The sequence below is a fragment of the Vitis vinifera genome, chromosome 10, assembly GCF_030704535.1.
Source record: "Vitis vinifera cultivar Pinot Noir 40024 chromosome 10, ASM3070453v1".
Lineage (NCBI taxonomy): Eukaryota > Viridiplantae > Streptophyta > Magnoliopsida > Vitales > Vitaceae > Vitis > Vitis vinifera.
In genome coordinates this window covers 7,573,953-7,597,887 of record NC_081814.1, presented here as the reverse complement: position 1 = coordinate 7,597,887, position 23,935 = coordinate 7,573,953, and the positions used below count along the sequence as shown (strand labels likewise).

Here is a 23,935-nt window from a genome sequence, read left to right as displayed (position 1 = left end):
TGTAGTATCAAGTTTTAGTTAAGTTTGAATCTTATGATGCATGTTTTCATTGTGAGACAATCTACCTGTTTAAAGAGCATTTTTTTTTAGTTTCTTTTCTCATTTCAAAATTTACCCAAAATTATTTGCCCTAATATTAACTCAAACTTACTCTCTTTGTTCCCTTTTGTTTTTTATTGTTTATGTTATTTCTTAAATACATACAAATATTATTTAAAACAAAGAAAGTGAATTATCAATCAAGCATGCGATCTTATTATGTATAAATGATGGAGTCCTTGTAAAAGTCTTTTATGTCACAACTGAAGTAGTCCTTTTGACCTAAATAACAGTAGCTTTTGTTTTTATTTGGGCAGTTTTCTTACCTTAGATGGAACTTCACGTGGGAAGTAAGGGTAAAATTGCTTCTCATGGTATTTGATGTTTAATGGAACTTTCATAATACCAAGGGGCCCTTTGAAGTCATTTTTTTTCTTTGCTTCTTCTTAGGGTGTATAAACTTTCAATGAGACATGTATGCAAAAAATTAGTCTTATCAAAATTTATCCAAAATAATTTTCTCCAAAATCAATAACAACCTCATCTTATAATATCTGTTTTCTTGTCTTTTTATTCTTCTGTGTTGTTTTGGTTATTGTTTCTTTCCAATGTTTTTGTTGGTTTCTTTTTATTTGATGGTTGGGATAAATCCCATTTTATGGAAAAAAAGGTTATGGCGTCCTGGCTCTATTTATTATGTAATTTTATGATCTATGACATAACAGAGTCCTTGTGCAAGTCTTTTCCGTTTCCATCAGAGTTCTGTTTACACGTGTACTTATTTTATATTTTGTGGTCTCTATCACTGTCTCACTTCAATACTTTGCTTTACCTGCATTTAGCCAAAACTATTACCTTATGTTTTTTTTTCTTTCTTTCTAGTTTTCTTTTTTAAGTTTTTTCTGTTAGTTTGTTTGCAAGATTTGTTTTTTCTAAGTTTTAATAATGAACGCAGGTATCATCTCAAGAAGGAAAAAACGCGAGGTATTGTGATGGGTATCCTTATTCAATATCTTTAAATGTTGTTGGATTTGCAAATAGGAAAAGAATTCTTAGGCTGTATGATTTCAAGTCACAAGTAACCGCTTCAAGACCTTTAAAAAACAAAGCCTAATAGGAAAAGAATTCTTATAGTGTATAAAGTTTCACTGATGCACTCAATCTCTTGATATGAGTGGATAGAGTCCTCATAAAAAATCTTGGAAGGAATTGAATTCTTTAAGGTAGCGTAGTCAGATGGACTCATCCATCCAACCCTCTTCCATTTATTTGAAAGTGTTGTTTAGATCTGACTCCTCTTCCTGAATTGAACTTGTCTGACACTTTTTTTTTTTAATTGTTTTGGTTCAGTAACTTCATAAGGATCATAGACCTATTAGTCATGGATAAGCTATCTACCCTCTCAAAATAAATTTGAAACTGGAAATTGTTTTTCATGAATCCTTGCAATGTGTTTGCTGTTCCACTTCTAGCTGTAGTACCATTTTTCAAAACTCTAGTGTTGTTTTGAAATTAATGATGCTACATTGATGTGCTTTATATAGTTCTGAATTTCCTGGTGTCTAGTTCTGTGAAGAAGTCTGTTTGGCTGGTCTTATTTTTCTGTCATGTTGTCACTTAACTTTGCTTGGATAATGTAATTTGTTACGTAGTGATTATTTAATAGCAATTAAAACTATATTTTGTGCCAAATTGATGCCTTCTTGTAATTATAGATAATTGTTTTAATTTGTTCATAATTTTCCTCTTTTTTAATTCCTACCTTCAAATCTAGTTCTGCTACAGCAGTGATCTAAGGCTTCTTGTCAGTTGATCTATTGTACTTCTGCTCTGGCCTCAGGGGCCTAGGGTCTTTTGGTGCTAAGATATGTAGCTTCCCACCACCACCTACCACCCATCTGAGCACAGGATGAAACCAAAAATGAAAGATACAGAAGAGTCGACACTTTTTATTGTTTGAAACTCCAATACTGAAAGCATATTGTTTTATTTTATTTTATTTATTTATTTCTAAATAGCAGCTGAGTGGATCTAAAGGCATTGCAAAAAAATTACCCATATAGTTGATGTGTTTGTTCCTTTGAGAATCTAATATTGAAAGCAGGTTGCTACAAGTATAGTGATGTTTTTTTTTATGTTTTTAACCGAATAAATATTAATATACTGTTCATGTGACAGCATTATTTCTTGCATTTTCTTTCTTCAAGACCTTTAGCAACAGGAATAACAATATTTTTAAAACCCTGACTGGAATGCCGTTAAGTCAGGGAAAATATTGCAAAATAATAGAAGAGGTAAGAGGTTACGGTGATACAGTTAGTTACACTTCCGTGTTCTGAGAGTTAAGTCCATGATAGTTATTATTGTTGAAAGAGGGTTGTAATATGGATGAGTTAGTATGATGTTGATGACTCTAGTTAACTTTGGAATTTGGAACACGATCCAGCTTTTGGGTGCTTTTGGTGACATGAGTTCGCTAACATGGCCAAGCCATGAGGTCTTCTTTTTCTTGTTCTCCTTGCTGAATTGTTTTAGGCTCTTTATCATTTTTCAAGTTCATTATTTTTGTTTTTGTTACCAAACGCCTGTCTAACCAGCATGTCTTTACCACTTTCTCTGTGAGTTTGATAGGAATAATGAAGTGTTTGCCTTTCAAATTTCAGTAAATTGTTTAAGAATGGATTCTTCTGTACTAGACTCGACATATTTTGCTCATGCTCATCCTGGTTGGTTGTTTGCTTTGATTATCCAGTGATTTGGGAGTAGTTTTCTTGTCTGTTGTATATATAAATACTCTGTTGTGGTGGGCTTGGATGGACTAACCATGTTTCAGGAGGCGGTTTCCCTTGCAACTGTTTATGTCAATTTTGGTGGAATGCCACCACAAGACATTTTGGGCATTTGAAGCTTGTTGGATAGCCAGTAGAGAAGCTATAATAAACAAAGATCAAATGGAGGACAGAATGCATTCTTCATATTTGAGACTGGTCACTTACAACATTTCACAGTATTGAATGGACAATTTGGAGGCCACAACTCACAAAGCAGCTATCACAGCTCACAAGCACTACTCTGTGTGCCAATTAAGGATTTTTCCAAGTTTTGTGGCACCGCCAGCAGTGGATGAACTGAATCCAGATGCTACAACACCTGAACCCATCCTTTGGAATATTTTTTTTTTTATATATATAAATTGCACGAGAAGTCAAGGACCTGTTTTATAATAACATAGAAAGTGTTAGAATAGTTCTCAAAAATAATTTTTGGGAGTGATTATGAAAATTAGTTTTTCAATTTATTCTTTGTGAAATTTGAATGTAGTTGAAAAAAGAAAATTCTTTCCAAGACTAATTACCAAACACTAAAATTTCACAACTCAGAAAAAAGAATTATTCACTTCATAAAATCATGACTTGCCGCTTAGTCGGTAGTCCTTCATTATTATTTAAAAAAAAAAGGAAGGATTTTTAGAGATAAAAGGCTAATGCGGCTTGTGAGATAAGATCATAAGAATTCTATTAAATTCAAAATTCATGTGGATGATATGTGTAATTGTAAAGTGATTTATATATATATATATATTAAAGTTTTTATCATTACCTGTTTATCCATATGTTAACTTTGGTGTTAGGCTTAGTTATGTTTGCATCGGGAAAGTTTGATAGAAAATAAAAATAAAAAAGGAAAAATGGGGAGAGAAACAGCATAGAAAGATAAAAAAAAATAAAAATTAAAAATATATAAGTATTTTTATTAATTTTAATTATATTTAATTATTTTTTAGAGTACAAATAAATAGGAAAAAAAATAAAAAAAAATATATATTTAAATTTTTATTTTTTATTTTTAAAAAATTAACTCTCTGGTACCAAACATAGTGTTAATATTTATATAAGAAAAATTAATGCCGATAATGGGATGAACTTGAAGCCCGGATTTGGAGGTGGTCCGTTTTGTATCAATGCAAGTAGGCCGTTAGACCGGTTGGGTGCCGCCAATGGCCAAGTGATCCAAGCATTCTCAAAATCAAATCACATACATACAAAGGAAAATCCTCTCCATTTTTAGACGCTTGCCTTCTTTTGGAATTTCTCTACTTATACGTCACCTTGCCTCCCTTACTTATTGTCACAAATTTCTGTTTTGCCTCTGGGTTTTCATTGTTGAGTATCTTCTGTCCTTTTGTCTTCTCTTTCAGTTCTTGCTTCACTGATTATTTTTTGAATTTTATGTTTTGCTCTTCCTTTTTCTGGATCAAAGTTTGATAGTTTGCAATAGGTGTAAACCTGTTTTGCATGTTGATGATTTGGGGCTGTTTCAATCTTGCATTGGTTTTTTTTTTTTTATCTTCTTGCCTCCGTCTGGTGGCTAAGAAAATGGAGGAAAGGGAAAAGGAAATAGCCTTTGAGGCCTATGGTCTCTGTTGTTTTCCTCTGTGTGTTTATGAGACACTTGTTAGTTCAAAATCTCGTTTCTTTTAGGGTCATCAATGATAAAAATTTGTATTTTTTCCTTTTACATTGTTTCTCAGGAACTAGGTAGAAGATTTATACTGTTTTGTAGAAAAACCCTATGCATTTTTTTACGAGGACAAGCTGTACAGTTTGGTAGAAAAACCCTATACATTCTATTTATGAGGACATTCCTGTATTAGTTATAAAAATTATGTTCTTATGATCTATTTAAACATTTAGAAGATCAAAATTAAGTTGAGAAATTAGAGGAATGAGGTTCACTACTTCAGTTGGAACATAGACATCTTGTATTAACTAAAATATCAGGACTTCGTATGATTTAAAAAATTGCATTCAGAATTTGGTTCCTTGGGCTTCTCTCAAAGTATATGGGTTAACATTTGATTTGATTTGTAGGATTCAAAGTGTAAATTCTAAACCCTTATCACATTACGATTGCTTAAGATCCCTTTACATGCCCATATGACAGAATATTGGATGTAATAGATTATGGTATTCTTTCTTTTTCTTTTGTTCTCTTTGTTTATTACCTTTTTCTCCATATATCCCACTGATGTGTTTTGGAGCTTATTACCTTTTCATTACCTTTTATCACGTTATGATTGCTTAAGGCAACATGTTTGGATGGTGATCAAAGCCTTGATACATCGAGAACCTTTAACAAGTTGTTTGTTGCTTACATGGTTTTTTATTTTTTTAAGTCATTGCTTACATGTTATGCTTCCCACCTTTCCCACCTCTCTGTGCATGTCCATATTTGGGTGCTTTAGAAAAAAATCATCTTAAGGGACTTTGAACAGTTTTTATAAACTGTCTTTAGGTGCTGTTGGCATAATTTGGGTTTTAATGCTTCTTGTACTAGATGAATTCACTCTCTGCATAGAATGGTTACATGTGAATGGATTGATATTTGTATGCTTATTGCATTATGTTTCTACGAGACAATTATAAAGCTGATGGATATCAACCTAGCAACACACCACCAGCTAACCTTGCAAATTCACTATGTAATCTTGACTATGCATTCATCAGAATAACTACATATATGTGAATCTCTATATTTAAGTTAAAAGAATTATATCCTCAGTTTTACCTCTCAGGAAATAGAGATCGAAGAAACCAATTTCATAAGAGTCATTTTTGTTTAGTATGGATTTCATAGATAAAGGTGTAGCCTGGGCTAGGAACATATGCGAAACGTTTGAAGCTATGTGCTTGGAGGTGGATGATATCATGTACAAGGTATTCTTTTTTTCTTTTACACATGTTTTGCTCTTAAGGTCACTCCATTCTATTGACAGTTTGTTGAAAAATTACTAATTTTTGAGTGGGGTGCATTGATCATGTCCTGGTGAGTTTGTTAATGCTGTTGCCTGATGTGTTCTTTTTAATTTACAAAGTTAAGAGCAAACTTTTGTGTATCTATTGTTTGTATTCAGTGTTGAATTTTAATTTGTTTGATATGATTTTTTTGAACTTCAACTGAATCACAAGTTTCTGCCTGAGTTGTGGGACATGCTTTATTCTCTAGACAGCTATTTAAAAATTTTAAAAAACTAAAAGCTAGAGTTCCTTTTGAAAAATAAATTCATCCTAAGAATTTCTGAACATGCATAACATCAGTTTCCTGTGAACTGCAGCATGCAGAACAAGCAATGGGTAGCCAAGACGATATGTCACTCCCAACCTCAGATGAGGTTGCAGGGTGCAAATTTTTCAGGAAGGCAGTGGAAAGTAGTAACCTTGTAAATGCCATTGCTCATCCTTCAAGTGCTCTGCTATCTTCTAGTTCTGTCACTTGCAATGAATCTTCCGAGTGTAAAGGTTGGGATATTGATCTTACCCCTGGTGATGCCTTGTATGCAGAAACAGTGTGTAAGTTTGTTATCCTGATTTGTGTGTTTATTTGTTTCCTTCTATCTTTCCCCCTTTTTATTTTTGTATATGCTGGCACAGACAACCCTGCAGCCTATGGGACTGTATCTGCATTAAAGCTTTCCCAAGATGGGTTTGAGGCCTACAATAAATTTGCTGAGTCAGGGCTTTCTGTTTCTCTTCTTGAAATTGGTAACTTGGCATGTATTTCTTTTCTTGTTCTTCTTCTTTTTATCTGATGATGGAATTTGTTTATGCTTCTGCAGTTTTGTTGCATTTATTCTGTGTTTTGATATGTTAAATTAAATTGAAACATAGTTTCTCAATGATAATCTCTTTTTTAGATGCATGGATTGCAAATCTGCCCCATAACATTCCTTGTTTCTTTATTGTACTCTTTCTTATGTTGTAACTTAGAATATAGTGCATTTTATTTTTTTATTTTTTGATAAATATAGTGCATTTTATTTTTATTACTAAATGTTTTGGTTCAATATCCAGATCCTTAGTGCTCAGTGTGTTCTTGCATCTTTGCCAACTGGAATCAGTCACTTTGTTAGAGGCAGAACCTTCAATATGTTTACCACTAGTTTTCTGACAGCCCTAATGTTTAACTTTTTGTGAAAAAAAATGTTTATTTTTTAGAGTGGAAGAGAGGATTGACAGAGTAGAAGAAAAAAGGAGAGAAACCCCACAGAAGGAAAAAAAAAAAAAGAATGAAGGAGACCCAAAAAAGAATGCTGAGAGTGCAAAAAAAATAATGAGGAACCAGTCCCAGCAAAACTTTCCATTGGTTAAAAAAAAATGGGGACATCTTGAATACTGGTTCTCGGATGTCAATAGGCATCCTGTTTTTTAAATAAGGCATGCTTTTAGCAAGGGTGAGAAGCTGTCTTTTGAAGCCATTCCATTCAATAGGGCAAGAATCCCAGAAAATGTGATTAAATGATTGTCAAGTGTTTCAATTACCTATAATAAAACAAAAATGAACTTCTAATCCATCAATTGATGCTGATTTTGTTCACTTAATCTAATAAGTAGGACTGATTAGATTATGGATCATGACCCCTGCAAATGCAAGCCAAGTGGACTGCATATCTATACTGAATGCCTGCTGAGATCTTCAGTCGTCAGCTTCTGGTGCATTTGTTTCCCTGAAAACTCTATTGGGTTGTGATGTGGGTGGATTATAAGCATGATACGTATCTATAGGGATTTCTTGATTTTAATGGAAAATGAGACTAGGGTGGAGTCTATCAATAATGTTGAAGAAGCATTGAAATTACAATTGTAATCTTGTATGATATTGAGGCAAATATGTGTCTGCAAGAGATTGCTGAAGAAATTCTATGCTGCCCATTTCTCAGAATTCAGCATTCCACTAGAAACTAAAGCAAGCTACTTTAGTTTGGGCAGTCACAGAATTTTATTATCAGCATATCAGTGACCTAGTACATTAAACAAAGCATTAGCTGGAAATTTTCAGATTCGCATGACAGCAATCATCTACCCAGCAGACGATCATTTCTGTGTAATATTTTAATATGAAAGCTATATAACATTTTGGACTTGTCTAGGGGTTTTCCCTATTTGTTTGGTAACCCTCTTGCTTCCAAATCAATTGTTATGATATTACACGCACTCTATATGTTTTTTTTTGGACAAAATTATTGATAACATCACCTCCTGCCTTTCAAAATTGTTGCAGGAATTACCAATGTTGCTGAGCCAAGCATGACAACCGTCCGGGCAAACGATAAGTTGAAGCTTGATGAAAATTACAATGTAGTGGAGAGTCATGAACGTTGTTCTGCCTCTTGTAAGGCAGCAAATCATAGATATTGCAAGGTATATGTTCCTCAACTTTGGTCTCCTACAATGTCTTGAACTTGGAATGTCATGCAATTTTTGGACTCTTGCTCTCCACCTGCATCAACAATGACATATTTCCTTATCTATTTTTTTTTAAAAAAAAACTGCAGGAGTCTCAAGTTTCGAAGACAAGGTTAGCGAGAGGGGAGGATAACGAGCTGCAAGCAGGAGATGTTGATGCGGGATCCAATCAACAGAAGGGTCATGATTTGTGGGAATCTGAGTGGGTGCTTGTCTAGATAAATTACCACTGGTTTAAGGATGCTTTAAATTGTGGGAGAAGGTGGATTGGGGTTTTCTTGATGGAGTCTTTTTAATGCTTTTATGGACATAACGAAATTTTGTTTTGTTACTTGAATTTTCAGACAAGAGTATAGTCATATTGACAAAAACTCAACAAACTGATAGGGAAACAATGTTAATGGTGAATGAGTGCTTCAAATATACCTTTTCTATTGGATGAGAGAATCCTAACCCTAGTTTATGACCTTTGTTGATTTATTGGGCCACAAATTCCATGAGCTGTTCCTACAAAAAGCCCTGTGCAGGTGATAAACTACATGTGTCCCCCTCTCACTTTGTGACTCCTAACATTTCAATGATGATGTACCCCTTTTTCATTTTACATATTTAATTGTAAAGAATTCCAAAAGCATTCATATCCATAGCATTTCGATGATGATGCCCCCTTTCTATAAGCTTTATCATCACTAAAATATTTAGTTGTAAAGAATTCCAAAAGCATTCCAAAAACGGTAGTGTTTTCAAAAGGAGGGGCTACTTCACCTCCTTCCATTTAGTTTGAGCCTTTTGAGATCAGGATTCAGGGTTGGATTATGGTTAGGTTGATGTGAGTTGCTTGTCCAAGTGAGAGAAATGAAGTCCAAGTGTTTCTTTGTCTATTCTTATTAAATTAGCCCGGATATTTTCAGCCGTTAGTTTCAGAGAAAAATTAAATCTAAAAATACCCAAATAATTTAAGAATGGAGATGGTGTAGGACATTTGAGTTTGTTTCCTTAATTTATGAACACATTTTCAATGAGCAGAAGCTAAGATGCAAATTCCAATATCAAATATAAAAATTTGCAAAAAACCAAATTTATAATTTTTGAATCCATCAACAGAGGAAGAAATGGTGTTTAGGATTAAAATATAAAGGGTTACCATAAAAATAAAAGCGTGGGGAAATGAGGTGGAGATTGGGTCGCGGGGGAATCGAAGGAACATGGCGGACCTTGGGTTGGGTCCCCCGTTTTCAAAGGCTCTACCATTCCACTTTCCAATTTCTCCCTCCCGTTTTCACTCTGCACCAAGGTCTCTCACCATGGCTGCCGATCATCCCCATTCCTACTCCTTTTCTAACCCTAACCCTATTCCTGACCCATCAACTTCCCAGCCTTCCTTGCTCGTCTTCTCAGGTCAGTCTTCCTCTCTCCTTTTCATGCTCAGTTTGTTTCCCGCTGAACAATGGCAGAAAATGTATGAAAAGAGGGTCTCTTTTTTCTACGAAGACCAAAATGTTGGTTAACCTCCGATAATTTTTGTTTGTTTGTTTATTCATATCCTTGTTGCTGTGGAAATGTTTGATTATGTTAAGAATTGATTGAGAACTTTCGTATTATCCTTCTTTCCAAAATTCGGTTCTTCTTTGGCTTGCAAATGTCATTGTATTCCTCTTGCCTGATTAGGTTGTTAATTGTGAGTAATTGTTATATATAAAAAAATATATATATATATGACCTAAAATTTATCAGGTATTTTTAGTTGGGACTTCTTCATTATGCATGTGTACTCCTCCATGCCCAAATGTACTTCTTCTTCCACTGTAAGAGATTTAAAATTGAATTTTCTTACTGGTAGAAACTTCTTTCTTCTTCAAGAAAAGAGGAGTACTAGTGGTTCTTTTTGTTTTAATTTTTTCCCTTGTATAAATTACAAAAGATCACCCATTGTATTATGACTTTTTTATTTTTTATTTTTTTATTTCCTTTTTTTCATTAGTTTAGGTGATGATTCAATGCTTTCCATTGGAATTTAGGTAGTAACATTGACAATAGTTGTGACTCTGCCGTGCCTATATAAACACACACACACGCACACAACTCATGCAACTGAAGGCATGAGTTGTAGAGGGCACCACTACGTCAGAATTAGACCCTTGTTAGAAATTCTAGATTAGATGACCTGGTTTCCATGATAGGACGTTAAACATGTCTATTTGGAAAAATTTGTTTGGGCTTAGAATTGCTTGTTATTGAATTTTTTTCTTCTTCTGTTGCAATTCCATGTCAGGGAAACATCATAGTGTACAGTAATGATGCAAACATAGGTTGCTCTTTGAACTAAAAGGTACTTGGTACCAAACTCTTCTTTATTCTTTTGACTAGACTTCAGCAGCTTCAACTTTTCTGCCTACACAAAACAAGATGTGTAGGAGAAAGAAGGGAGCTTTTCTTTAGGAGAGGGTGAGCGAGTTTAAAGTTTACCTCTCTTGAATAGTTGTGGGGTGCAGAAAAGAGAGAGTTTAAAGTTTAAGGGTTCTAGCTGGAGACAGAAAGCAAGAGCCTTGTGGCCTGTGGTAAGTAATAGAAACATCAAATATTTCACAGGCTGGCAATTGGAATAGGAGTTATAATCATGTGCAGAGTATAGCAATTGATAAGTATGACAGGTTAAATAGGAGGATATCTGTGCAAGGATTTCCCCTTCTTTCAGCACTTGAGCTTGGAGTTTGTTGGTAGGAGCTTTCACTGGATGGATTAGAGCTTGAATCTATTTGTGTTGATGGGTGGACCTTGATTGGGAAGGTGTTTTAAGTTTTGTTTAAGAGCAGGTCGAAGCAGCTTTGAAGGGCATGAAAGGGAAATGTTGCTTGGGAGCTTGTCACAACTATTATAATTACTTGGCTAGAGATAGAACATTAACAAAATTCCTTGATTTGTGTACAATGGAAAAGAAGACAGTGGACCACTTATTGTGGCATTGCCCAGTGGTGATAGGATTTTGGTTGATGCTGTTCTTTCTGTTTGGGTCTGATCAGTGATGCCAAGTTCTGGAGTGGAGATGTTTAGCAGTTGCATGAAGCTTTTGCTGAGAAGAAGATGAGGAGAGTGGTTCCAATGTGTAAGTTAGTGGATTTTGTTGAATGTGATGAATAGAAGATGTTTGAAGGAAGGGAGCTCCTAATGGATGAACTAAAGCTCCTTATTCTTAGATCTTTATTTCATTGGCTTTCTATTTATCATCATTTTTGGATTTTTTTGGATAATTTATTTGGATGCTTTATACCGTAGCTGATCTTCTACTTTTTTCTTTACTTGATCTGATGTAGCTGATCTTTTCTGTGTCTGTTATGCTCATGCATATCTGTGTGTAATTGAGCTGTGCCCTTTTTGTGCTCTTTATTGTCATTGTTATCCATCTAGAAGAAAAAAGAAACTTGGTCGCCAATCAAATTAATGGTTTGTTGTGAACAACTATTATTAATAGTGAAAAGATTTATCCAGTACCTTGAACTTCTCCAGGTGGCACTGCCTTTAATGGTGTTGTGGAAGAGCTTAAAAAATTAACAACTTGTGTTGCGCATGTTCTCCCTGTTTCTGATGATGGAGGGAGTACTGCCGAGATCGTTCGTGTGCTTGGTAAGTTTCATCAGTATATGATTTCATTTCTTTATTGTTTTTTCTTCTTCTTCCTTTTTTTTTTTTTGGCATTATGAAATATCTGTAATTACTAGAAATTGAACACAAATGTGGGGGGTGTGGATGTGTTGTGGCGAAAACATGGAACCAAAAGTTGGGGTAATTTCAGGGTCACAGCATCCCAGTGCAATTTTATCTTGATACCCACTCTTTGAAAGGACATTGATTCTTTCATCAGCATCTCTGGAATAAGCTAAATGCATGGTGTTCCTAGTAAATATTCAACTCATATTTGCTTGATGAGAAAATGCCATTTCCAAGTCAATTTTGTTAGTTTGTTACTGGATTCGCCTTTTATAATTAGGTTTTTGGTACCATTTTCCTTGGAATATCAAGTCCTTTGTCTTTTATCAAAGTCTTGTTTGTTCCTTCTTTCTTTTTGCCCCTTTCATGCTATAGAATGGATCTGTTTTCTCAAGATGAGAGAAAATAACTGGTTGGATATGTTTTAGGTGGCCCAGCAGTTGGAGACATACGATCAAGATGTTTGAGATTGTCTGACCAAAGTACTTCAGAGGCTCTTGCTGTGCGCAAATTGCTTGGTCATCGCTTGCCTCTTGATGCACAAGCAGCCAAATTAGAATGGTACAATAACAATATTTCTACAGTAATTCTTCTTTATTACTTTGTATTATGTGCTGTAACATTGTCTGGCAACATTAACTACATTAACAACAAGCACCTCCTTGCTCTCAACCCCAAATCCATGTACAACTAGGATAAAAACAAAATTCAACCTTGAAAATTGTAGGTTTTGTTAGTCAAGTTTTGGTATTGATATCGTTTATTATTTATCATATTTGACATATTATTTAATTCTACTAATGAAGTTATTGGGTTACTTTGAATTTCCTCTTTTATGTGATAGGTATCTACTTTGATGGGGTTTATTGAGTAATAGTATGATCCATTGAGGATATGACAGGTATCAGATTGTGGAAGGAGAGCATGCTCTTTGGGAAGGGGTATCAAAGCCCTACAGGGAAACAATTCGATCATTTTTAGCTTACTTTCAGAATCAGGTATGCTAATCCTGTAATGGTGTTGGATTGTAAGTAATAATGATTCGTGAAAACTTGCTTTTGTTATATGTTCAGCAGAGCTTCATATTGTCAATGTATGTTGCATCTTATTGCAACTTTGGGCTACAATTGGTATCAATCCCACAACATATCAACCCACACCTCCTTGTCTTATCTGCCTTTTTGTGTCTCATTATGTTGTTCTAATCCAAATTTTTAATTGCTTTTTTTTTTTTTTTTTTTTTAATTTTTTGAACCACTGCTTCTTATGCAATTTATATGTTATACCTTTTACATATACAGATTCTTCGACGGTCTAAGGAATCATTTTGTTTCAGTAATGGCAGGTACTTTGTCTTTTTAGTTGGATCAGACCAGAGCTTTTATTTATGATGAAAATAGTATTTTTGGAATTTTGGTGAATGGTAGAGTACATAAAGGTCAATTGTATACTGTGGGTCACTCTTTTGGTGGCCTTTTTTTTAATATATTTTACTTTTTTATCTATCAATAAAAAAAAAATAAAAAATAAAGATCAATTGGAATTTATATGCCATTGGTTCAATGGCTCATGATGAGACGGTTTCAGATTGGCTGACAGGGCAGGAACCACTGTTTTGGTTATTGCATTTGTTGTTTTGTGGCATTCATAAATACTTGTTAGCTTTTGGCCTTGTTTGTGGCCATTGTCCCTGTGGGAGCTAATGTTTGCCCCTTTAATATGTTTTGCTTGCCTATCCCCCCAGCGCCCCCACCACCCTACCCCAAAAAAACGAATCTTGCTATAACATGCCCAGTAACGATATTAATTGCTTCATCTGGATCATATCCTTTTTTTTTGTAAGTCATTAATGTGGAAAATAATTCTTCTATTTTGAAGGAGAGATGAACTGTAAGAAGTTGGACAGAAACTCACATCAGCAATGGAGAGATTTTAGTTTTTATCAAACTTAGGAAACCATTTGGGAACCTTTGCCATGAAGTTCTTGATATGTTGAAATTCTTTAGCCCAAACATGAAGGAACTCTTCCTGTCACAATAAATGAATAAAAAATGTTTGGTATTTAGCTTACTTATTCACCTTTGGAAAATCGATTAGTGTCTTAATCTTTGTACTTATTATTTTTTATGTTGTGACTGACATAGGAAAACTTTGAGAATCAGATTATTTTGGATTCTCAGAAAGCACTTGCATCAGCTTTTCCACTTTCATATGCACAAATGTCTTCCAGGAGTCATTCTCATATAAAACACACCTTGAACAATATTTTTACTATGTGATTACTTATTTCACTAACTTTTGATGCTATGCTTGCTTCTTATTTCCTCCTTGGTCAAGCCAGATTTCTAATGCATTGTTGTTATATTCTCATTCCTTATCATCAAGATTGGGTTATAGTTATGACTTAACTGACTCTCCTCATGTTCGCAGCATTGGGAATTTTTTCTTTGCAGGAGCTCGCATATTCTTTGACTCTTTAGATGCTGCAATATTTTTGTTTTCACGTGTTTCAGATATTCCCACAGAAAGTCTTATCCTTCCAGTAATTTCCACCAATGACAGGCTTACACTGGGATGTGAATTGTGGGTATGGTTATCAGTTTAATTGATATAGTTTTTATCAGGTTGCATACATACCTTGTCATCAGTATCAATTTGCAAATGATATATTTATGGTCCATTTATTGTTATTACCATTGAGAACGTGGTTGATAGTTCATGAGATGTGGTGTTTGTACATATTTTTTGTCAAATACATCTCTATGTATCAAAATAGAAAAAAGGTAACTTATTTGAATTATTCATTTCACTCCTTTCAAGAACTGAAATGTTTTGGAACATGTTTTAAAATTCAAGGAAACATGTTTCATACTCAAATGCTCTGAACGTTTTTTTTGTTTTTTTGATAGATTCAAATGCTCTGAATGTTTTGAACTAGGTTTTATCTTTTTTTGTTTTGTCCAACTCAAGGACCCTTACCATGCTTTAAAGTTTTGCATTATGATTATTAATTTCAATCTTTCTGAAAACTGAAACATTTAGAAACATGTTTCAAATGCATGACAAGGAGGAAAAATCTTATGGAAATGGTGAGAGGAGATTTTGAACTGAAAGTAACACTTGTGAAAAATAAAGAAAAGGAATGTTTAGGGTAACTTTTGGAAACCATAACAACACTTGTGCAAGGAGTACTTCTTTTCCTTTTTTTCTTTTTAGTTTCAACACCAGCTGGCTCTGAGATAATTGTCTAATAAAATTGTTAGTTTTGAATGGTAGTCTTAAATGGAGTGGGAGAGGCTTGTAGCCACATTTTGTGGAAGTTGGTCTGTCAATTTTATTAGTTGGGAGAGTTACTCGGCAGGAGCCTTGGAGATATATTCATTTTTGTTCAAGGAATTAATGTCTTTTTCCAAATACTACCTTGTCATAGAGATATTTTCATTTCTTATGACAGGGGAACGTTGTCTTGAGCTCTTGAATGAGAATTACATGGTGATATAGCAGACTGTTTTAGTTTTTTACTGCAGTTGGACTTGATCTCTCTCTCTCTCTCCATATATATATGTGTGTGTGTGTGTGTTTTGTATCACATTTAGGAGGCTTCCCTCCCCTTATTTTACCCATTGTCTTGTTAGTACATTCATTAGTATTAGGGAGCATGATATGCATATTGAACCCAACTTCTACAAGTGTAAACTTTTAGGAAATTTGGTAATTCATCATGGTATCAGAGTCTGGTTTGACAGGAGGTCATGGGTTTGAGCCACCTCTCCTTTACCAATTCTACGGTATCTCCCCATGTGCGGGTATAAGGTCGCACATGAGGGAGGGTGTTAAGGAGCATTATATGCATATTGAGCCCAAATCCTATAAGCTTTTAAACTTTTAGGAAAATTGGTAATTCAACAATTGGTGTAAAGATATAACTAGGATAGTGTAACCACTGTAAATATAGATTAATGGATTGGATTTCAAATTCATATCTACATCTTTTCCAAGTCATTTTTGTACTAAATACTGAAGAAGTAGCAAGACAGTCATGCTAAGGGAACAAGTAGATTGAATGTCCTCACCAGTCAATAACTTATAGGTTGGGTATTGGTAAATTAGATAATGGGAGAAACCTGTTCTTTGAAAAATAGTAAAAACCTCTTGAAGTAGGCTTTAGCATTTGAACCATTGAGTTTGCTTTAACAAAAGTGATCTAAGCAGTAACCAAATCTTTCCAGAGGCAAAATGTTAACTGTGATTTACATGGGATCAGATCATGTTAATAGCTAATAATTTATAGGTTGTAGGTCAGATCTCAATGTTTTACTGATTTTCTATTCATTTCTTAACTGTGTTAGGATACCATTTTCTAGCTTAAAGAAAATGATAATAATAATAATGATGATGATGATGATGATGATGATGACTATGACGACAACGACGATGATGATAACATTAATAATAGTAACGATAATGATAATAATAACTTTGAAAGACTATAATGAATAAGTTTCTTTTAACCAAAAAGTGGACTTTTTTAATCATTCTGAACCTAATGTTTTTTTCCCTAAAAGGCACATACAGTAGTTCCATGTCTACAATTAATCCTCTGAACTGTTAGTTTTGGCCTTATTTTCATTGGCTTATTTTGAATATGGATTGCATTTACAATTGGTTACATCATATTGTGTCCCTAAATCTCTTTTTTCATCTTGTTACTTGTTAAGATGATAAGGATAATAGTGATGACACTAATCATGAAAACTCTTCGATCCTATACTTAACATTATCTTTGCTCATCTTTAACTCAACCAATGATACCATATAGTTTTCAAGAAAATGTTGCATTATACTTATCTGTCATGTGATTTGGGAGTTTTTCCATCATTACATTTATGTTTATTTCTTTTTTGAAATTTACAATTAGGATGGATCTATTATACGTGGTCAGAATGAGATATCTCATCCAACAAGTGGATCCATGCAACCAATAAACAAGGTACAAATGTATCCTCATCATAATGGGGAAGCATATGTTCCCTGCTGGTTTCTTGTTAAATCATTTTCCGTCTCAAACTACGCCATTTTGTCTTCCATATTCTTGTTTTTCTTACCGGAATGCATTAATGGACTCATTTAGTCTAAGATGTTTGTTCTGTCCCAAGAATCTCCTTGGCCTTCTCTTGTCAACTGATGTCATTGGAGCAGAACCCTTTCCAAGATGACCTGGCTCAATCCTCCCTCTGGATTTCTTTTGACTGCTTTTGAAAAAGGCTCCCAACATTCCCCTTAAAGCTTCTCCTGTCTGCTGTGTAACCGTCGTACAATGACTATAATAAGTGTGAAATAGAACGTTTCAAGTACTCAATCTGATCACTATGACCTTATTCTTCAATAGCATTATTTTTTGGATGTTGATTTTCATGTTTTTGGATTCAATATCCATTGTTGGACACCAAAAAAAAAAACCCTTCTCCATTAATAGTCACAACAACTATGATGTCTGAGGTGACAATGTGAAAAAGATGGTGGTTGCACGTTGGCAATTATGTAGTTATCTGGAGGGGATATGAATTCTTCTTGATTTGAATTGAGAATAACTAGTTATAGGATTACTTCAATTTCCTTAACTTTTGGGTTAAAAATCATATTTTCTTTTGAGATGTAAGTAATTTTGTGGAAATCCAAATTCAAGATGTTAAACTCCCAAATTATGGATTTGTTTTAGGGGATTAGACTCTATTTTTCATATGCAAATCCTTGAATTCAAGTGCATTGCTGTCACATTTACATTATACAATATTTTCTTATTTATTTGAGTTTTGGATTTATGAATAGGAAATCTCTTCAGTTCCACCTCTACCTTCAGCAATAAAGCGGGTGTTCTATATGTCAAGTGAAGGAAGAAATTTGTTGCATGAGGTGAATGATGTTTTATACGGTTCTTGGTTCTTCATATGTTATACAAGAGATGATATTATTGTTGCATTTTATTCCAATATCTTTATTTGGCATATGCTATTATTCTGCTATACAAGCAGTTCTGTCTATGATATTCATCTTATCCAATGTGACGACTGATGTTAATTACCATTTGGACCTGAGATTGAAAAAGGGTTTTCTGTCATTGGTGTGTAATAATATGATTCATACTTCTTTTATTTGCAAGGGATATTTCAATTTTCTTCCAATGAATTGCATACATGTATCAAAAGCAATTTTTGTGATTGAACATACCAAGTGCTCACTTTCCAGGTATATCTATGGAACTAAATAAGCATATCTATGGGACTAAGTATAGTTTCTTTTAATCAATCATTGAGGTTCATATAAGGGGTTAGATGGCCTTACAGTTTAAGATCAGGTGTAGTTCTCTTCATCTGAAATAGAAATCTTTCCAGGTCTTCTTATATGCATATAGGAATAGAATATTGTTGGATTTTTCTTTTTTCATAAGTCTAATCAATATAGAAAAGTCTTCAAAGAGCATATAGATAATACTAGACCATGGATTGGTTAGAGAAAAAATAGCTTCTTTGCTAAAACTAGACTTGATGGCCACATGCTAGGCAGATTCAGTTCCTTTATTTTGAGTCCTATATTTGTTACTGCTTATTTATTTAAAGTTCCAAATTTTAAGTCTTGGTTGTGTTTCTCTTCATTGCTACTATAGCAGTAAATTACCAATGGCTTTTTTACATTTAGGCTTTATTCGATGATTGAGATTTATTTGATTTAACGGAAATAGTTATATCTTTTAGAGTTAGTGAAGGATTCATTGGAAATTTATAGCTTTAAGCTCTCCTTTAAAAGCATGGTTGCACCACTTTTGGAGTTAATGAAAGATCCGGAGGAAATCACTCTCTCTCTCTCTCAATGTTGATTTCTCGGCCCTCTTAATTGTTTTCTTTCTCCACTTTTCATGAGTGATTGTGAACTGTTCTTTGCGGTTTGGGCCGAATTCACATATTGAACTGTCAAGGGGTGATCTCTAAATCTCTCTTTGATTATTTTCTTTCTCTACTTTTCATTTATGATTATTAACTGTTCTTTGTGGTTTTGGCGGAATTAATATATTGACTGTCAAACCAATCTCTTTTCCAAATTTCTAAACTCTTAAACCAATCCACAATAAACCCCCAAACTAATCTCTATGCAAGTTGTTCTGATATACACTGCAGTAATAAACCTTACCAATGATACTAATTGTTGATTCTTGAAAATTTTACAGTGATTATTGGACATATTTATGCAAGCCCCAAAACTGTGGTTATATATTTTAATGAAACTCTGTAATTTTGTGATTTCATTTTTTTTTACTTTGTCCTTTAGAAAGTTCAGTATTTTGTTTTTGTTTGTTTGTCTGTTAGTTTTGTTCTTTTTTTTTTTTTTTTGAGTTCAACCTCCTTTGACCCAAATTTTTTTACCTACCTTTGGAGACATTAGTAGTTATACGCAATTGCAAGATTTCAGTTTTTACTATTTTCATTAGTGGTCATTTTTCTTCTTTTGGAATTAAATTCCATTTTTCTGGTGTGGTGGTAAACATCTCTGGATGCCAAGCGCAAATGTGCAGGCTTGAGTCTTGAAAGTGGCCACTTCTTGCAAAAGTGCCAGAGGATAGGATCATATCCAACTCTGTCCTCCTAGGTCCCTCCTTTGGTGGGATTAATAATGGGTAATGGACTTTTTATTCCATTGCAGTATGGCGAAAAATATTATTTACACATATTCAATATTGGCATATTTTTATACCATGTGAAATGTGCATGTCTATGGTTCATATCTTCAAACTTTTTGTAATTTCTTTACTTTTATTGTACAGGTGTTCCCCACAGCAAACCCAGCTGTGCTGGACCAGTTAAGCAATGTAGATTGCATTGTTTATGCTATGGGCTCCCTCTTTACTTCCATTTGCCCATCACTGGTAACATCCTAGACCATTCATGGGCACTTTATTTTGTTATTTCATTTTGAGAAGCTGTCGGAACATGATGAATTTGTCTCTAACTTTGTTGCATGGTGATTTTATAATTTGATTTAATTAATCCGTTTGATTTAGTTAAATCCTCTTGTTTTGTGCTGACTAGAACCCATTTCCTCAATCCATCTCTCTTGCAATGACTTATGGTTCTTTTTCTTGTTTATCGTTTAGGACAATATATCATTCAGCAGAAATTTCTCTATTAGAAACATGGGAAATTTGTCTACTTCTATCTTCTTATTGATCATGTCCCATTATAGGTATTACTTGGCATAGGGGAGATTATCTCTTCAAGCTCTTGTTTGAAGGTACTCTCTCTCTCTCTCTCTCTCTCTCTCTCTCTCTCTCTCTCTCTCTCTGTTTCTTTTTCTTGTTTAAACTGAAGCAATTAAGCATGCGTATGAATATGATATAGGCTATTAAGTTGTCTTACTACCTCATTTATGTGCTATGTCCAAGATTTGGAGTTTGCATCCCTACTAGGTGCCAGTGAAATTCTTTGGATGTATGGATATCTTCTAGTTTGCTCAGGGATGTAGTCTTGACACCTAATATAGTTATTATTATGCAGGGTTTAACAATATTATGTTGAATTGATTTTTTTTTTTTAATATTAGGTACTTCTGTTGAATGGTACACATGATCGAGAAACTAGTGGCTTCTCTGCTTCTAGATTTGTATCTGCCATTACAGATGCTCTAAATCGAACTTATGGAGATCCTCAGAATCGTCTTAAGAACCCTGTAAGTAAATAGATTCAGTTACAGATGAGATTTCACATGTCAAGAATTGGTTGTCATAAGACCTGATCAACAGATCTGTTGATGCACTTGATTATTAAGGTGAATCGTTTCAACACTCATGCAGTGATCTTGCCTCAAGGAACTGAGTGCTATTATAAATAGGGATGGTATTTCTATTGGATTTATCTTTTAATAGTCAAGCGCATGCACTATTATAAACTGCAGTGCTGGATTTAGCAGATATAGTCTATGTTAGGATGAATTCCATAGAACACTGATTTCTTCTAGAAGTTCATGATTTATTTGGACTACTTTTCAGCAATTTTAACATTGTTTGAATGCATTAATAAGGTTTTGGCTTCCCTCTTGTCAGTCTATACTGATATCTCATGCATGTTACTTAATCAAGTTGGATTGCTCTTCTTGAACAACTTGAGCACCATCTCCTTGCACTAACGAGCTTCTTGTGTAAGAATGTGGTGAAAATCAACCATGCCATGATGTTAATCACTGACCTTGCCTGATGTATTTGTTAGTGTAGTTTACAATATTAGCTATCTGCTGCTTACACCCGGACTTGATGTTCAATTAACTATATGCATATCTACTGTTCTTTCCCTGCATTTTTTTTCTGTGGAATGTTTGTCAGGGCTGTCTATATGGTTGCCAGAACAATAATATTGGCTTCTATTTTCAATTTTTTTTTAATTTTTTTTAGATGGTATAATCTTAGGGGTAAAACTGGAAGGAAATATTGATTTTGGCATCCTCTCTCTCTCTCTCTCTCTCTTCCTTTCTTTTTTGTATTTTAATATGCATCGTTCAATAACCTCATGAGTTTTACCTAGAATAATATAACAATTTTCGCAAATTTTTTATTTTTCTTTTTGAATATGTATATGTTACACAAAAATCTCATGAATTTTGATGTTAATTGGTCATGTTATTATATAATTAGTATCCAAAATAAGTATATTTTTGACATATACCTTCAAGCTAATAAGATGCTAACAACCTTTACTTCACTGTGTAAGTAAAGGTTTTCTATCCAGAATTACCTTTATTGCTGTTGCTGTCGTTTTTATGTTTTCTATCCTGAATTACCTTTCTTGGATATGTAAGAAGTTTGAATTTAAACTCATATATCACATGGAATTTTACTAGAAGGTGTTTAGTAGTTTATTCAGCTAAAGCCAAAAAACAAAAAAAAAGGGTTCTTGTGCTTGTGTTAGTTTGCTTAATGAAATTTCAACCATGATTCAGATACACTGTCTTTGGGTTTTTTCTTGAATGTATTCCCTTTTTTACTTGTTTTTCCTTTTCAATTTTGTTCTATGTATTCATTTTCTTTGTTTATTTTTTCTTTTTCTGATTGAGAGTCTACTATTGAAGTTGCTTTTAAGAAACAAACATCTCTTGTAAATCTTGATATTTCCACCAAAAGTTTACGAAAAAGAAAAATATGTATGCAATTACTTTCTTCTGGATCATTGGGGGTTTTTTTTAATGTACCTTCATGCTATGATATGTAATCTTAACTGTAAAAGGTTATCCTAGTGTACCCACAAAGATAAAAAAGGAAACATCTCATTTACTGGAAGCCATTCTCTCTTTGCAGCCAAGTCAGTATATCAATACTCTTCTAGTGCCCAAAGATGGTCAAATTCCTGTAGATGTTCAATGCTTGGCTTCACAAGGAATCTTTCATGTGGTGCGTATGCCTTCCACTTTCATTTAGAGTATCTGATTTAGCATCAAACAAAAGATCTGCAGTTGTTGTAGAGACAGTATTTATAAATTCCATACTTCAACTTTGAATTTAAAATGGTCTTGAAAAATATAGGTATGATTGTGTTTATGAGAAAGATTGAAGTCGCAATAGCTGTTTTATTCAAGATTTGCTTTACTTAAGCCTCTTTATTTGTTCTATTCAAAATTTAGTTAAGCCTTTTTGTTCAATCAATTGATGGAATGCGACAATCCTAACTTGTTGGCTTCAGCTTTTCTTCAATTTCATGGACATAATTGGTTTCCCTTGCCGTCAATAACCTGCAGAAAGAAAAGTTCCTTCATGAGGCTAAATTATTGGTTGACACCCTTTTTGAAATGGTATTGTTGGCGCCATCAGAGTAGCGTTGTTAAGTCAGCATCTTAACAATTTGAACTCTGAAGGCAGCTCGGGAGGAGTCCTGTAACTTTTCATGCTTGTTATGCAACTACTGCTACCCTTATTTATGCCTAATGAGGTACTTATGTGGTTTGATTCTTGCAGATAACTGTGGATTCAATATGTGATCCCGACATGGGTATAATTTTTGACCCAAAATCATTAATAAGAGCTCTGGCAGATTTGATAGGCAGACAAACGACCACAAATGTTATAGAGGCACAGTGAATCTATGGAAGCACAAACAATATTAGCAAGCTGAAATTACACATGACACCTGATCTTGCTTCATGTCAGGTCCATTTTGAGATGTTTAGCACATCTTGTAGTGATTCCAAAAAATGAAAATATCGTGGGATTCTCAGAATCTCAGATAGATTTGTTCTGCCTCATGTATCCAGCAGGTGATATTGATTCAAGGGGATATTTGAGGACATAACCCATTTGGTTTTTATCAACTGATAAATGGGTAAGCCTGGTTCCCCTGCTCTGTGTTTCAAATGCCGTGAAATACTTGGTGTTGTATGTTTGTTCCTCGAGTTTTTCCCTTCAATCCAGTAAATATGGTGCAGTTGCGGTTTCCCCGAGTGCAGAAAGGGAAACCATGACATGTGCAGAATTTAAGATGTATTTATGTATTCTGAATATGCAAACTTCAAAACATGATTATATTGTTCTCTGTAAGTAAATTTGATTTGCATTTGTTTCCCTTTTCCTGAAATTATGAGTCATGGATGATGTCCCTGCATTTAAGTTATAAGTTATCTCGTGGCTAAGAAGGTGCTAATTTATATCTCAGCAGGTTAAATCATGGATCATGGTTATTGGACGCCATATGAACCAGCATTCTTGGCTACTGCCTTCCAAAATTCTGCCTTATTGTCACCTGGTTGGTTTCTTCCATGCTCGTGTCTCTCTGCACGGTTGCCTCTTGCAGTGCTGGAGACATGGTTTGAGAAACCCAGACACTAAGATGAACAAATCCTATGAAAGACGCTAAGGTACTGTAGCAGCATCGAAATCCAAATTTGGACTGTTGAATATGTTTGATGAAATTTAAATA

At 34.1% G+C, this 23,935-nt stretch overlaps 2 protein-coding genes and 1 long non-coding RNA gene across 8 annotated transcripts in view; 2 read left to right on the top strand and 1 right to left on the bottom strand.

The window, feature by feature from the left end:
• LOC100241184 (uncharacterized) overlaps positions 1 to 8,729 on the top strand; it is a 16,574-nt gene extending 7,845 nt beyond the window's left edge. The window contains exons 1-6 of one of the 4 annotated variants that reach the window (XM_010657201.3): positions 3,958 to 4,201; positions 5,615 to 5,756; positions 6,155 to 6,389; positions 6,471 to 6,581; positions 8,098 to 8,237; positions 8,372 to 8,729. In XM_010657201.3, coding sequence (XP_010655503.1) covers positions 5,664 to 5,756; positions 6,155 to 6,389; positions 6,471 to 6,581; positions 8,098 to 8,237; positions 8,372 to 8,500 — 708 coding nt within the window. In that variant the 5' untranslated portion in view covers positions 3,958 to 4,201; positions 5,615 to 5,663 and the 3' untranslated portion in view covers positions 8,501 to 8,729. Of the gene's footprint in view, positions 1 to 994; positions 5,757 to 6,154; positions 6,390 to 6,470; positions 6,582 to 8,097; positions 8,238 to 8,371 lie in introns of those variants that run through there. The other 3 variants (XM_010657200.3, XM_059740041.1, XM_019222681.2) reach the window with 3 other exon arrangements.
• LOC132254437 (uncharacterized) lies at positions 7,666 to 9,536 on the bottom strand. The gene is made up of 2 exons (XR_009466704.1): positions 9,427 to 9,536; positions 7,666 to 8,316 (listed from the first exon to the last, which is right to left on the bottom strand). It is a non-coding gene; the product is annotated as an uncharacterized LOC132254437 (long non-coding RNA).
• Positions 9,488 to 23,935, top strand: LOC100241283 (uncharacterized protein YNL011C). Of its 3 annotated transcripts, XR_009466703.1 has the most exons (14): positions 9,488 to 9,680; positions 11,787 to 11,903; positions 12,416 to 12,548; positions 12,889 to 12,985; positions 13,289 to 13,332; positions 14,418 to 14,574; positions 16,906 to 16,977; positions 17,817 to 17,900; positions 19,804 to 19,905; positions 20,223 to 20,270; positions 20,580 to 20,705; positions 22,324 to 22,416; positions 22,978 to 23,552; positions 23,672 to 23,935. XR_009466703.1 is itself a non-coding variant. In XM_002274225.4 (13 exons), the coding sequence occupies exons 1-13, from the start codon at positions 9,488 to 9,490 to the stop codon at positions 23,098 to 23,100; spliced, it is 1,389 nt and encodes a 462-aa protein (XP_002274261.1). In that variant the 3' UTR covers positions 23,101 to 23,593. The 3 variants fall into 3 exon arrangements, 2 of the variants coding, with proteins under 2 accessions (XP_002274261.1, XP_010655498.1); XM_002274225.4 differs by lacking the exon at positions 23,672 to 23,935 and having other exon boundaries at positions 22,978 to 23,593; XM_010657196.3 differs by lacking the exons at positions 16,906 to 16,977; positions 23,672 to 23,935 and having other exon boundaries at positions 22,978 to 23,593.

Bases quoted from the DNA above. Each gene is read 5' to 3' on its own strand.
- LOC100241283 (XM_002274225.4), top strand. From the start codon at position 9,488: ATGGCGGACCTTGGGTTGGGTCCCCCGTTTTCAAAGGCTCTACCATTC. The intron at 19,906-20,222 runs GTAACATCCTAG...GTCCCATTATAG, and splicing joins CTTCCATTTGCCCATCACTG to GTATTACTTGGCATAGGGGA. The intron at 20,271-20,579 runs GTACTCTCTCTC...TTTTAATATTAG, and splicing joins CTTCAAGCTCTTGTTTGAAG to GTACTTCTGTTGAATGGTAC.